The sequence below is a fragment of the Seriola lalandi genome, unplaced genomic scaffold (assembly GCF_002814215.2).
Source record: "Seriola lalandi dorsalis isolate HSWRI2012SDOR001 ecotype SW California unplaced genomic scaffold, Sedor1 jcf7180002054609, whole genome shotgun sequence".
In the NCBI taxonomy this organism is placed as follows: Eukaryota; Metazoa; Chordata; class Actinopteri; order Carangiformes; family Carangidae; genus Seriola; species Seriola lalandi.
The window spans coordinates 1,096,921-1,111,836 of NW_019525162.1; the positions used below are offsets into that span (position 1 = coordinate 1,096,921).

At 40.9% G+C, this 14,916-nt stretch overlaps 1 protein-coding gene across 2 annotated transcripts in view; it reads left to right on the top strand.

The window, feature by feature from the left end:
* ptprub (protein tyrosine phosphatase receptor type Ub) overlaps positions 1–14,916 on the top strand; it is a 149,610-nt gene that overhangs the window by 99,322 nt on the left and 35,372 nt on the right. For both annotated transcript variants that reach the window (XM_023419731.2, XM_023419732.2), the window contains exons 8-13: positions 1,493–1,810; positions 4,016–4,125; positions 6,891–7,092; positions 8,706–8,808; positions 8,903–9,176; positions 14,404–14,440. In XM_023419731.2, the coding sequence (XP_023275499.1) occupies positions 1,493–1,810; positions 4,016–4,125; positions 6,891–7,092; positions 8,706–8,808; positions 8,903–9,176; positions 14,404–14,440 (1,044 nt within the window). The remainder of the gene's footprint in view (positions 1–1,492; positions 1,811–4,015; positions 4,126–6,890; positions 7,093–8,705; positions 8,809–8,902; positions 9,177–14,403; positions 14,441–14,916) is intronic.

Here is a 14,916-nt window from a genome sequence, read left to right on the forward strand (position 1 = left end):
TGCGATTACTGCGCCCACCCATTTATCTGCCGTCACATTAGTGTGGATGAGGTTCAGATCAATGCTCATGGTCATATTTTCATCTAGTATGAGATGCCAGACAGCAAATTAAAAGAGAAAGCTGGTGACTGCTGAGGCCTTCAGTATAGATTGGAAATGTCATAAAATTTTTACTTTAACAGAATTGCTCTACTGCAGGCAGTAATAAGTGCATAAGAAAGTGGGCATTGGGCTGTTGTGTCTCATAATGTTAACGTGTTTATGTTTGTGTGTGAGTTTGAGAATGTGTGCACTCAAAATAGAGAGAGAGAGAAAGAAGGGAGAACGGAGAGATAAATAGACAACCAATGAGAGTGATATAGCGACTGAGCTGAATAACAGTATTTTAGATCATTCTTGTTTTAGCCCCTGCTCAGTGATGCATTAGCTGTCTTATTTAAGTTCCCTGCACTAATCTGTGTTGCAGTGAGAATCCCACTGAGTGTATGAGTAGAGTGAAGGAATGAAGACCTTGGCCAGTAACCTCAAACTCCACTGATCTCTCCATGTACCCCATATCTCTGCTGTCATTCCCTGCCTCCCTGGCCCATTACTCAACACACCCTATTAAAAGAATAAAGCCATACAATACATTATGTAGCATATTGCTTGACAAAAAGGCGTTGATTGTGTTAATAATGGCCACTGATAAATGCTTCCATTGATACTGAGGATGTCCTTGGCTTAACTCAGCCTCTCTTCAGTTTCAGACGTCCTCCTGAACACTGGCTGGTCTGTGCCTCTGTGTATAGAGGCTCTCTGTATCTTTCAGCTTGCCATTACATTTTAGGAGGATATCAAAGACAGAGCTGTTGTTTATTTTAGTCAGAGTCAGAGAAAGTCAGGGTTACCCTGGCAATGACTAGAATTAACTCAGTGCCTCCTAAAAATATGGCCATAGCGATGACCCAGATGTAAAAGTGACCAGCGGAAGTGAATGTCCTTGTATAGCACTGGCATTTTTTTGTGTGTGTGGATTAAACCTCAGGGCCAAGAAGTATAACTACTGGATAGTCAATTTGCTCATAGACACGGAGGCAGGAACTGGTGGGAGTGCGATGGCAACCCGCAGCTTGTCCGATTAATTAGCGCAATTGGCATGAGTTCCTGCTCTGCCATGGGGGATGTGGGTGTGTTGTGCTGGCAGCAAACTGTTGACCTCCATGTTGTGGCGGGGCAGTATGGCTGCACATAAGAGAGGAAGTGAAAAAGTGCCAGTGTAGTCCTGGGACATCAGTGATACTTTAATTTGCTGGGTGTTCTGTCTAAAATCAATTATTTTGCAATAAAACAAAGTTACCTGTGCTTTCATTTTGTAAAATTCACTACTGTGCCCTCAGGACTTTTCTAATGACATTGCTTCTTTTTGTTTTATTTCTGCTTTCTTTGTTACTCAATTGCCTCTTTTTTTCCGTCTTCTTCTTCTTCTTCAATCTTGGTCCCTCTCTCCCAGAGCCCATGCGTGCACTACGGGGCCTCACAGCCACAGATATCCAGTCCAGGCAGTTGTCCCTGCAGTGGGAGAATCTGGCGTTCAACCTGACACGCTGCCACACCTACTCAGTGTCCCTGTGCTACCGTTACACCACGGCGGGAGGCGGCGGAGGCCACAACACCACCGTGCGCGAGTGCCTGGCAGTGGAACACAACGCTTCACGCTTCACGCTGCGTGATCTGCCACCCTACCACGGCATCCATGTCCGCCTGTCACTGGCCAATCCAGAGGGGAAGAAAGAGGGCAGAGAGGTCACCTTCCAGACTGAGGAGGACAGTAAGTCCCGGAGGAAGTTACAGAAAAAATAGCATAAGAAGTGTCATAAGAGAACTGAAAACATTTTTTATTTTGAATCAGTGGTGGGATGTAACTTATTACATTTCTTCAAACACTGTACCTTTTTAGGTATTTGTGTATCTTCATTTCCAGTGGGAAATATTATATATATATATATTACTCCACTACATTTATTTGACAGCTGTAGTTAGTTATCGTTAGTTTTTAGAGTAAGATTTAAACACAAGAATCATACGATGAGCTTATAAAACACAACACATTGTAAAAGATTAAATCAGTGATTTCCAAGATTTCTTTTTTTTTGGCTTCTGACCCTTTAAAAAGCTGTGTTTACTCGGGGAGTCTTGTCAGATGTCCATGACTTGTTAGCAGTTCCGCCAGAGTGATTTCCCCTCTAAACTTTTCATGGTTTGTTCTTGGACGCATGGATGGTTTTATTTAAATAATTGGCCCAAAGAGGTAAAACTCTGCATGCAATATTAAAAAAAACAAGAATTTGACAGTATTCAAAGTGAATATGAATTAGTGTAACAAAACTTTTTTTTTTTTTCCCTCCTACCCCATTAATCATCTCACAACCCTTCAGATTTATCTTATGACCCTTTGGAGGGGGCCCGACTCCTGGGTGTAAAACCACTGGACACACAGCTGCGTCAAAATCCCACTTAAGCAGTGATGCGTCAGTATTAACAATATCCTAATGTAATATACTGCATAAAGAAATATCAGTCACAGGGGCACAGTTTTCTGCAGAACAAGAACTATGATGTTTGATGCTAAAAGTGCTTGTGTGCTGTCTTCTAAATGCTGCAGTGCAATGTTTTATCATTTAAAATGCAGTTAACACACTGTCAAAATGGCAATGCTGCCCTCCAGCTTCATGTGCACTTTACTGTCTCAACCCTTTACGCACAGAGAAAGAGATATCATTGTCACATCTTAAATTACGGTCTCGTGAATTAGTTGTGATAGCTGTTTTGGAAGAGAGTGTGAAAATTTACTACAGTACCTCAAAATTGTTTAACTATTCCCATAGTAAATGTCAGAATGGAGACTACCCAGACGTGACACTTCCCAGAAACCGACCTATATACTGACAGTGTCCTGTGTTGTGAGGATTTTTAAATCTTCTGTACGAGTAGTGGTTAATCAGTTTGGATTCATATGTGGTTATTTTGCTTCATATTTCAAAACACTTAACACTTCTACCAGCACCTCTGTCTTCCTCTAACGCATTAATACAGAGAGGGTGACCATCTGACTGAGGCTGAATCAGCATTACAGAAGATCCTTTTCATTTTTAGATGAAAATAACATAAAAGAGAAAACATTATATCTCGGTCCCCTGCAACCCTGAGATAGGATTTTGTGCTTATTTCTTATCTGCTATTATTCCTTTGTGCCGTCGCACATCGTCTGCATGGCGGCTGAAGGAGAAATCAATTCTTCTGTGAAAAAATCAAAACAAACAAGATTGTTCAGAAAGAGATATATACTGAGAAAGATGGAAAAAAGATCAGGAGAGAGGGAGGAAGCAAGAGAAAGAGAGTTTTTCTGAAATGAGAAAAGATGAATACATGTATATAGACACACAGTACACGTCAATTATGAACGCTTTTGCCAAAAGCCTTAATAAGCAACTCTGTCCTCCAGACTAACTCGATTCAGAAATAACAGTCGACTCAGCTGTTTGGCTCTTGCTTTAGCCTCAGGCCTGAATCTCACATAACAGTCCCCCTCTGTACAGCGCTCACACGGACTGTGGGGACTGGAGCTGCTACTGAATGGCCCAAAAAAAAAAACTGTTAACACAGTCCATAGTTGAATGTTGAGGCATTCGCTGTGCTCTCACTGCCATTCAGAAACAAGTTTACCAGCAACTGTCTGACATATTCATCAATATATTTCAGCTCTGATAGAGGATTGATATAAAATTATAATATCCTTTTTACATTCCCTGCCTCTTCTCTGTATTGTGGTTACATAATTGATGCAGTTCATAAATTAACTGTGTCCTTATCTGATGTTCCCAGCCTGCTGCTCTCTGGCTGTGTGAGTGTCTCATGTGGTGCATTGTTCTGAGCCACTGTGACATTCACTTCTGTGATATTGACAGGAGGGGCTCACTTTGGGATTAGCGCTTCAATTTCCCCGACAAATGTTTGTTCTGACAATTTCTTATAGTTCCCGGAGGCATAGCACCGGAGTCGCTCACTTTCACCCCGCTGGATGACATGATCTTCCTGAAGTGGGAGGAGCCTGTCGAGCCCAATGGCCTAATTACCCAATATGAGGTGAGCCCAGAGAGACACTCTGCTGAATTTCTTTTTGCTCTTTTGGGAATACTACACAGTGGATGTGCTGTCAGGAACTTTTTTGTTTTCTACAGACAGGTGACAAATAAAAAGAAGAAACCAACATTAAGTGTCTCAGTTAATGCTACCAGAACAGCTTCAGTGCTCCTGGGCATAGATTCTACAAGAACTCTACGGGAGGGATGAACGTCATTCTTCCAAAAGATATTCCCTCATTTGATGTTTTGATGAGCACGGTATAACACATTGGTTCAAAAATCTCCCATAGGTGGTCAATTGGGTTGAGATCTGGTGACTGTTAAGGCCATAGCATATCATTGACATTATTCAATATACTCATCAAGCCGTTCAGTGACCCCTTGTGCCCTATGGATGGATGGATGGGGGATGGGGGCATTTTTCAGGTTTTTCCTTGAAATTTGTCACGTGTCTGTAGTTGGCTAATGCTTCCCCTTGCCTTTGGGGAGCCATTGAGAGAGAAACTGCATTAAATTACTATCTAACTATCTCAGCAGCTTAGGTTAGAGCAGATAAACTCCTTAACACACTGTTAAATCCATTCCTTACACTTTTGGCCTTGCTCCTTTTTGGATTTTTGAAAGACTATTAAAGAGACAACTAAAAAAATAAAAAATCTTTAAACTCTATTTTCATGGTTTTAGGACTGTAACCCCTTAAATTTCTGAATTACACTTAATAGAAAATGAAGCTAAAATTAGAATTAAAAGCCTAGAATGCCCTAACGGTTCCCCACTGCATGTTACTGAGGGGGGGTTGTGAACACTTAGATGTAGAAGTTCAAATTTCTATGTTTCAACTGAAAAAATGTATCTCAACTTTTCGGCTATCATAGATAAGAGGTCTTTTAAGTGCACAGAAAAGTTGAAATTTGAACACCATGACAACTGGGCAAACTCCATCTACTGAGGAAGATGGGTGATGTATTGTGAAACTCCAGAAGAGCTGCTATTTATGGGCAGATTGTTTACATCAGATGTCGGTACAGTCTGTTTTTTGGGCACTCTATCTCACTATATTGTGTTTTTATTTTCTAACTGTAGCCCAAATAATAATCTAATACTCCAACAGATAATCAGCACATCCACTAACGCTTTAGACTCAATATTTATGGCAGCACAAAGTTAATCTCAAGCAACACTACAACATTCTTATCATTTTCCTGGAACTGAAATGCACCTGTTCTTTTGGTATTTTCATGCTGATTCCATAAATTACTCTCCTCTATATTTGTTGAGCCATTTATTTCAAGTGCCACTGTTACTGGCATAATACAGATATATAGTCTCCAAACCACTCTGTTTTATATTCCTCTTCTTCACCCAAACCTTTATCACAAGGTGCACTGCGCCTATGTGAGCGAACACAGCAGCACGATTTGGATTCGCTTTCACCGGCCCTGTGCACATGGCCCGGCACTTAACGCTGGTTTTGTCTCATTACAACAGAACCCTGCGTGATAACTCACATGTATGTGTTGTGCTGTAGGCCCTCCATTTAGTGGATAACGATTTTATATTGGCCGTACACCCTGTGTCTGTGGTTAGGCATGAGTAGGCCTGCCTACCTATCCTCAAGCCTTCTTTCCTTGGCCTCTCTCGCAATGTCGCCTCAAGGATATTATTAAATAGGATTTGTGGTTTGACATATAAAGTGGGGGCTGCACAGGATTTTTTACTCTGTAGTGTGTTGATCTCCCTCGACTGACAGAGAAAGCTTCATACAGAGCTGTAGAAATCCTCTTCATTTCTCTCAGATTAAACCATTGACCACTCTGCCTGAGCCCATCGACCGCCATGCTGTCCTGCAAGCCCTCCTCGCTGCTCTGTGCTCTGTCGGGCATCTTTTATGTCTGCCTTTGTAGAGGAAACACAGAGGTCTGTCTGTGTTTAGTCTCTGGTTGGCTCATAATTCTATCTTCACACTAAGGAGGCATGAGCAGGGATTAATCTGTTCTTATGATAATCAGGACAGCTTTTGGTTTGGCTTGAGTGGTTTGTGTGTGCAATACATGCATATGAGCATATAAAGTACATAGTGTGAGTTTGTGCGCTCATTCCTTGAATGAAGTGGATCTCTAATGTACATCCTAATATGCTCACCCTTGTCTGATTGCAGTAAGGTCATCTCCTTTAGATCGGCACTCTTTGAAAGAGTATAAGTGGAAATTCTCATGAGAGTGCCGAGCAGGCGAGGGAAATCACCTCTTGAGGAAAAACTTTAGAAAAGATTTCACTTTTAAAGGACACTTATGCACAGCCATTTTTGTATTAATAAGAGGTAATAGGACTCATAAACACTTAGCAGTATTGATTAAAACACTTGAATACACTTTTTTTACTGTGTGGTGTCAGAAAATAATAGAAAATAATTTACCACTCAGAACTTTTTGAAAAGCTTCAGGTATGACTTTGACTTAACAGCGCCAATGCCAATCAAGTCCGATTCATCTAAAACCATAAAGCCATGAGCAATTAGCACATTGACTTAGAGAAGCAAATTCATTTCTGAGTGAAGTGAATCATATCAATCAAACAGTCAAGTTATTACTTATGACGGAGCCATTTTTACATCAAGTTATTGACCTCTGCTGATTAGTTAAAAACTTTAAAAACTAAAAATGAAACTCTTACTTGAAATTTGTTACAGGCTACAATGACAAAGCCTGAAGTCAGCACCAGGTTGACTCTGGTGTCTCTTTTTTTTTTCTTTTCTCATCACAACAGATCAGTTACCAAAGTATTGAGTCGTCTGATCCGGGAATCAACGTCCCAGGACCTAGAAGAACAGTGTCAAAGCTGAAGAATGAGACTTACCACATGTTCTCCAACCTCCACCCTGGAACTACTTACCTAATATCCGTGCGAGCCCGTACAGCCAAGGGCTTTGGCCAGACCGCCCTCACTGAAATCACCACTAACATCTCAGGTATAACCACTGCCTGACTAACTGAGCGAGGAGGTTGTGTGAAAGCTGCTGTAAAATGTTAAAACATTAATGGCAGCCTCTCCGTGTAGTGGCTGCTCTCTACGCCACCACTGATGCAGCATGCAGGTACAACACTATACTTCACCCACTGCGTGCTATAATTAGGATCTGGGTTTTTTCTCTCTCTTGACCTCGGTATCTTTCCTCTCTCGCAGAGGCAAAACTACTGCTCCCAGAGTATAAGAGTTATTTTCCATTGCCTCTCTGAAATAGTGACACACTGTCATCTCTCAGTATTCAAGACATAAATTAAGTGGTAGGAAGCAGAGAAACACCACAGAGGGGACACTGCTGCGTGTTATGTATAAAGAAAGATGCAGTGCGTTCTTGGGACCGGAATGTCACACTGGAGAGTCTCAGAGCTTATTACTGGTGATAGAAATCCAGCCTTGGTGTTTCTGTTTCCTTTTAATGATGCATTTACGCTTGTTAAGGGATGGGATTGCACCTCCTAGGAACACACAACGCAGCCACTCCCACCCTGTCATGCTCACACACTTACTCTCTCTCTTTCACTCCTTCTTCCCCTATCTCTTCGCAGATAGGCCCGGTTTGTTTAATTATAGATTTAGCACACAATCGCTGCTTACTGGCTGTATTTCAGACAGAACGCTGGCACAAAGCCAGACCACAGATAGAGTCCAAAAGTCTTTGCAGATCATCCTCAACCACCTCCACTGGCCCACGGTGCAGAACATTCACTTACACTGAGCGTCTCTCAAATCGGCGCTGACAGCTAGCAAACACTGAACACCTTCAACAGCTACTACTGTCAACATCTCCAAGCAATACCCACCACAGAGTATCCTGCTACACACATTTCCTCACACACACACACTCACACGCATATGCATATGGATGTGTGCTGCGCCATGGCTGATACACAATCATTCTTCAAACAGACTCTATCTGGCAGCAGGCATCAAACTCTCTTTTAGTTCTACAAACTGCAGCAGACCTTTAATGTAAACAAACGCACATTCAGTTTTCCTTATTGCCTCACCTTAATTGATGTCAGCTCTTTTCTGCTGTGGTATTAGCGAACGGCTATTTTAATATGATAATCATCGATTCCTCATGAATAGTTTGCTCTTCTTTCCCTTCACTAATTGACGACTGATATTAAAGAGAAATGTGCCGCCACATCTCCAGGGAGGAGCACGACTTCAGCCAAATACTTTCAAATGAGAAACCCATTCAATTTAGCCTCACTCCTCTGACTTTTAATTGGACTTGTGTCCAAGACAACTAGAAGGGAAATTCAAACAGTGCACTGAATATGAGGATATGGGTATTGGGTATATTAACACTGTTAGCCATTTATGCGGAGAGAAGGGATGGCTCTTTGCTAAAATTAAATGGTCTGTCTGTTTCATGAGACGTTGAGGGGCTGAACACGTTTATGTGGAACGCAAAAAGAGGGAAAGACTGTGTTTAAACTGAATTAATGTGGTCTAAAAGAGCACTGGGTAAGGCCAGTGTGTTTGTGTGTGTGTGCATGTGCAGTAATTATTTTTGACATGTAAATTTAATGCGTTTCTGTTTGTGTTCAGCTCCCACATTTGATTACGGAGACATGCCGTCCCCCCTAAGTGAGACAGAGAGCACAATTACTGTCCTGCTGCGCCCTGCTCAAGGCAGAGGGGCACCTGTCAGGTGAGGAAATTATCTCAAATATACATATCAGATCGTTCTTCTTTTTTTGTATCAGACATGGCTTATTAAAGGTGCACATCCACCCTGTGTCCAGCACATACCAGGTGGTGGTTGAAGAAGAAACCGTTAAAAAAGTAAAGAGGGAGCTGGGGCTTCAGGAGTGTTTCCCCTTGCCTATGTCCCACGGCGAGGCCCAGGCCCGAGGTACACCACACTACTACACAGCCGAGCTGCCGCCCAGCAGTCTGCCAGAGGCCAGTCCCTTCACTGTGGGCGACAATCACACTTACAACGGCTACTGGAACAGCCCTTTGGATCCGCGCAAGAGCTACCTTGTCTATTTCCAAGCTATGAGCAACTTCAGAGGGGTGAGTGATTTTCAAGAACCACCAGTGGTGCAACAGATCTGCCAATACTTGATCCTCCAGCTGTATGTATTAGTATTCAGAGTAATTCTCCGCCAGCAGTGAATGGTGTTAATGAATATCTGTATTTACCAATGCTGTGGTTGACAGTGTAGGGCAGTTTGTATTGTCTGGGCTCACAACCCTTGACAGGGTATTTATCCTGTGAAAGGGATTGTTGAATGGAAACGTATTCAGCTGGCACTGTAGCTATTTGGAAATTATGTATGTTTATATCCCACTCCTTTGATTCCTCGCAAACAAAGGATGTCTTTAACAGTGAATTACTTGCATGCATTACTTACAGTTAGCGAAGCTGTGATTAGCTGGAACTACTCAAAGTCAACAATGTACTTCACGTCACTTCATCCGTCTTTCATTTTCTATCCTTTTCCTATTCTGTCCTATTCCTTTCATTATTGTCCTGATATACTCCTCTCTTTCATCACGCAGTTAATCAGAGGATTATCTTTGAAGATAGCCAGTGATTCCACATAACAAAAACTTTGTGAGTCTCAGTTGTACACGTTTTAGCTAGGTAACAATGTGTTATTCCACACTGTGTGTGTTTCACCATTCTTGAGCATACAAAGCCCTCCGGTCATACCAGGAGGACGCCACATTACCTTTCCAAATTCCATTACAGGAAGAGCTGCTACCTGGGTGATGTAATTACTTAAGGATAATTGGGCACAGGTGCAGATGATCAGAGGTAGAAAGCTGCTGCTTTAATATTCACAGACTGTGGCAATGTAGCTGAGAAATGTTGCCGTAGGTAACGCAACCCTCTGTGATCATCAGCTGGGAACAAATACAGGCAAGCTGGGTTAGCAGTCTGTCAGTGGCTGGTACTTTGGGATCACGTCACTTTCTTTTCTTTTTCTTTCTTGTTTTTGCATCGGACGTCTCTGTATTATAAAGTCCCATGAACAGAGCTGGGTGGCTCATCCCCACCAGTAGCATCTTTTTCCAACCCAGTGGAGAAACACACGGAGGGAGTGCAGTGTGAGCACTTCACACAACTAGGCTACTAAGCATGGGATTAGATAGGGGAGGCCTGGCTTTACCGGCGGATGGGATTAGGTTTTGTTTTGCCTGGCAGGGGGCCAACATCCATGACCCACAATGAGTGGAGCACTGTGCCAGATCACACAGCCAACACTGTCCCCCAGTCTTTCAAACACTGTTGCCTTTGCATGCAAATACAGTAGCAGACAGAAATCTGTTGAAATCTGGGCAACAGCCCTGTGTTGGTGCTGCAGGACTGAAACAATTCCTTTTGAAAGAACAACAATGTGCTGGGAGGGCAAGCAACTTAATTTTCAGTTTTATTCAAAAAATCGACAACATTTACTCCTGAAAACACATAATTACAGACTCAGCTTGAATCTAGTGTCAATATTTCAGACACTAGGCCTTTGTGTATGCAAAGTCTTTGTTGTTGGTTCATTGTTTCCTGTTTTTAACCGCAAGAATTTTTTAATCAAGGGCTTTTTAGTTGGATGTCAGCTAAAAAGCTAGTAATTTAACTCAATTCAATCAATTCTATTGAGGGGCAGCTTGTTGCTGGGCATATAACCCAACATGAACTAACACTGACTGCAGCAGAAAAAAATACTAATTAAATGCTAATTACATAAAGTAAAATAAAATAAAGGATCGTAGAATAGCAGCAATTCAACCAATAACAGACCAACAAATAATGACACTGATGCTTTCTTTTGGTCATTGTTGATATTATTAACATTACAGAGTTATTATTTTTCACTTTGCAGCCTTTTGACAGTGGTCACATCCAAGTGTTAATGTGAGAGTCTATTAAAACCACAGAGCAAATGTTCAGGTTTGGCTCACGCACTCTGTACGGACTGGAAATGCTCCGCAATTGCTAAATGTTTTTTTTGTTGTTCTGTATCTTCTTTTGTATTTTATCTTCCCACTTATCCCTCAGTGTGCAATTGTGAATTTCAGGCCTTTTACATTTTAGCACTGAGCTCACACTGTCACAAAATGAAGGCCAGGAAAGAGAATTTCTAAATTAGATTTTCTACAGGAGCATAAATGCTTTCAGAATACTCATGTACTGTGGGATATTTTAGTTTCAGTTTTTGGATTGTATACAGAAGAGGGAAAAATAATTACCGTATGCCTACTCATTTAAGAAGAAGAAAAAAGTGTACCTGCTCTTGAACTAAAAGGGTCGCTGGCAGTGAAAGCAGCTCTCTCCTAAGAATGAAACATCAGAAAACAGCCACGTATTTACTGGGATAAAACAATTGCTGATAATGGTTTCTGCATATGGAAGTGGTGATAAAGTTGTCATGTTTGGCAATCACTTGAAGTATTTGCTCCCTGAACACCTTATTAAAATGTAAAGTGAATTGTCAGCCTGCTTATTTTATCATTTAATTGTACAGCATAATAAGTCAGGGTCTGTGTGGTCTGTTTAACTTTGTGTTTGTCTTTAATGTCTTTGTGGAGGGGGCAACATTGCACCTAATCCTCGATAACAGTGGCAGCAATGGGAATAATTTGAACAGTATATGGGACCCACAATATTTGGCATTTACCCATGCTAATTATCTGGAGGGTGGCTGTCGGGCCTCTCTAATTGCTTTGCTTGATCCATCTAAAGAGGTGATTGAAAGACTGTGGATGGAGAGTATAGGTTTGCAGGTCACAGAACAGCCATTTATAACATCTACACTTACATCTCCCAACTTTTTACACACGTGCACTCGAACACACACTGCATAACCTTGAGTATGTGCTGTGTTTTTGTGTTGGCATTTGTGTTTTGTGTTTAAAATTGCCAGGAAACACCCGCCCCTCAGGTTTGACTTGCACAGCTCAGCCAGACATGTGATGTGTGTCCCACAATCTGGAGCTTGCCAATGAACTCTCTTGCTGAGCTGGCAACACAGTAATTCAGATGTACTATCTATCTATCTATCTATCTATCTATCTATATGTATATATAAAAATCTATATCTACTGTATATATATCTTTTTTTTTCATCTACAATAAATAGATGTTAATGTTCTCTGCCTTAATTTGGCAAAGCTTGTAATGATTGAATGTGCTATTTCAAATGCTTTCTCCATAAAGGAGGCAGGTTCAGATGAATCTGCTCCTTCTGATGGAAAATGTTTCTTATAATTGAGTCAATCCCTCAAAAGCTCAAAGTTACCAGTCAGCATTTATGGAGGCACAGAAATGGACCTGGGATGCACTCTTTAAATTATTTGATTAATGATTATTAATTAAAACGTGTCATGCAAAAGGCAATGCCACTTCTCAACCTGAAGTGCAGCTTTTTACCCACAATCAAGATGTATGACACCAAAATATCTACCACAGTTTCAGAACAAATAATATTGTTTGTTTATGTGGCTGTTAAATTTAGATGAAACATATTTAACAGGGATTCAAGGATACAGTTTGTCGCCATGCTAGCACCATCAGCAGTTGAGAACTTTGTATTTGTCCAAAGCATAGTAAGCATGTTAGCATGGTAATCTTAGCATTTAGCACAAAGCACTGCTGTGCCTACATATAGCCTCACGGAGCTGCTAACATGGCTGTAAACTCTCTTGTTGTCTTATGGTCCTCTGGTAAATAAAAGACATTTTGTTTGGACTTCAGGACCTCTGATGTTTATGTACCAACAGTGGAAAGAAAAGATGGTTTTCCACATTCTGAGCTAAATGATTTGAAATGAAAACATCATATTCTGCCACAAGGAGTACAAGGGTCTCTGCACTGCAGCGTTTCCTGTGTTATTTTGTTTTGGTTTTTTTTTATCAGTTGCATTAACCCTTGACTGTGAATTTTATCCAGATGCAAAGAAAATCATACAAGGTCAACCAGTAAAAATCATTACATTCTCCTTAAAAGAGGGGCACAATGTTAGATGATGTAGAGTAAATAATAATAATGATAATAATATCTTTTGAATAAAGTTCAAAGTGTCTTTATTGTCCCTTACAGGGAAATTGATTTGCAGCCAGGATATGCAAAAACACACATACAAAGAAATACATAGCACCAAACACATATGGACATCAACAGTCTGACATGATGGCCTGAGTGATATGTAAGTTCTTATATATCTAGCTGGATTGCCATATATGAACCTCCTTATTTGTCTTTTTTGTTTTTGTCTTTTCAATCTCATAGTACAGGCATATAAATAACAGAAGACAAAATAAGACCAGTTCCCATTAGTAAATGTCAATCAGTGATGCTGTTGATTTCTGTTGAAATAAAATGAGTTTCTCTGACAGACGACGTGTTTGTCTGCGGTTTGGGTCTGCATTTTCAGATCAAATCACCGGGTTAAGAACTTGTTAAAGTGTCTGTCAGCCTGAAATGGATTTTCAATTTAAAAAAAAAAAAAAAAAGCAAATTAACTGGAGTTTGAGGAAAGCGCTTTTTGCTCATTTACGAATGGACAAATTTGCATGATTGTCCTATAATGCCTGAATTAGCATCTGTAAATCTTAATTTGATAATGCATCTCCTCCAAGAGGTTGGAATTGGATTACAGTCTTGGATCTCATTAGTGCTGTTTGACAAAGGTCCTATTCATAACACTGCAATGTCATCAGCTGAAATTTGAATAAAATTAATTCCTTTTCATAGTGGTGCATTGGTCTGAAACCCTCCTCTTAATTATGCTCTCTCCCTTTCAACTTTCATCGTTTCTCCTTCAGCAAGAATCTCTAATCTTCTCAAACACTTCACCACAGCTCTCAGATTTTAGATAGTTTGTAATCTCATGTCATCAATAGGACTCTTAACTCAGGGGTATTTTGTCCTTTTAGCCTGAATCAATTTTTTTTGTCTCTATCATGAAGTAATTATGCTTTTTTAGAGAAGACTATTGCAACCCACTCATGTTTTGTAATTTGAGTAAACAGAGGGTAGAAACAGCAGTGAAGGGAGACGATGATGTGATTCCAGATGTGGTCCAGAGTTAACATGTCGACTTGGGAGTAAATATCATGTATTAATATTCATTCAGAAAGTGTGTTTTATCTGTTGTAGTCTTATTTTCAGCATGATATATGTTTGTGTCACAGCACAGTACTTCACATCATCCTTTTTTTTTTATCACATCTGTTTTTTCTTATGAAAATGCAAAGCAACGCTCTCCCCTCTGACGTCTATGTTTTCTTTCTCTTTCAGGAATCCAGAATAAACTGCATCCGCATTGCCCGCAAAGGTAATTCAACATGAATATTTCTCCTCCTACAAACACTCCGACCTTGAATACATTACACTGCATCATTTCTGAGTACTTTGCAATAGCGTCTACCCTCTCATCGTTCTAAGATAAGAAATTAGGGATATAATTGGAATGGCGTGGTTTACTAGCTTATATTGCACTGTTATTCACCTCCTTCTCAAGTACAAAGGTGAGGGTCTGGACAAATTTTCTCTGACGGTCCTGGTTGTTTAGCGGTGGGCCTCAGAGAAAAGGGCAACAAGCAGGGAGGGATTAGAGGTCAGGCTTTCATCCTGTTTGTTTGGGGGCAGACGCTGGGACACACTATATCAAAGGCAGTCTCTTTGTTCTCATCAGCAGCCCACTAGACGGCTACATCTGAGGGCTTTGACCTCAGCGCCGTCCAGAAGGGTCCTCCAGATCAAAACTTCCAGATGGAGCTACCTTGGCCTATCAGTATGAGAAAGCCCTTC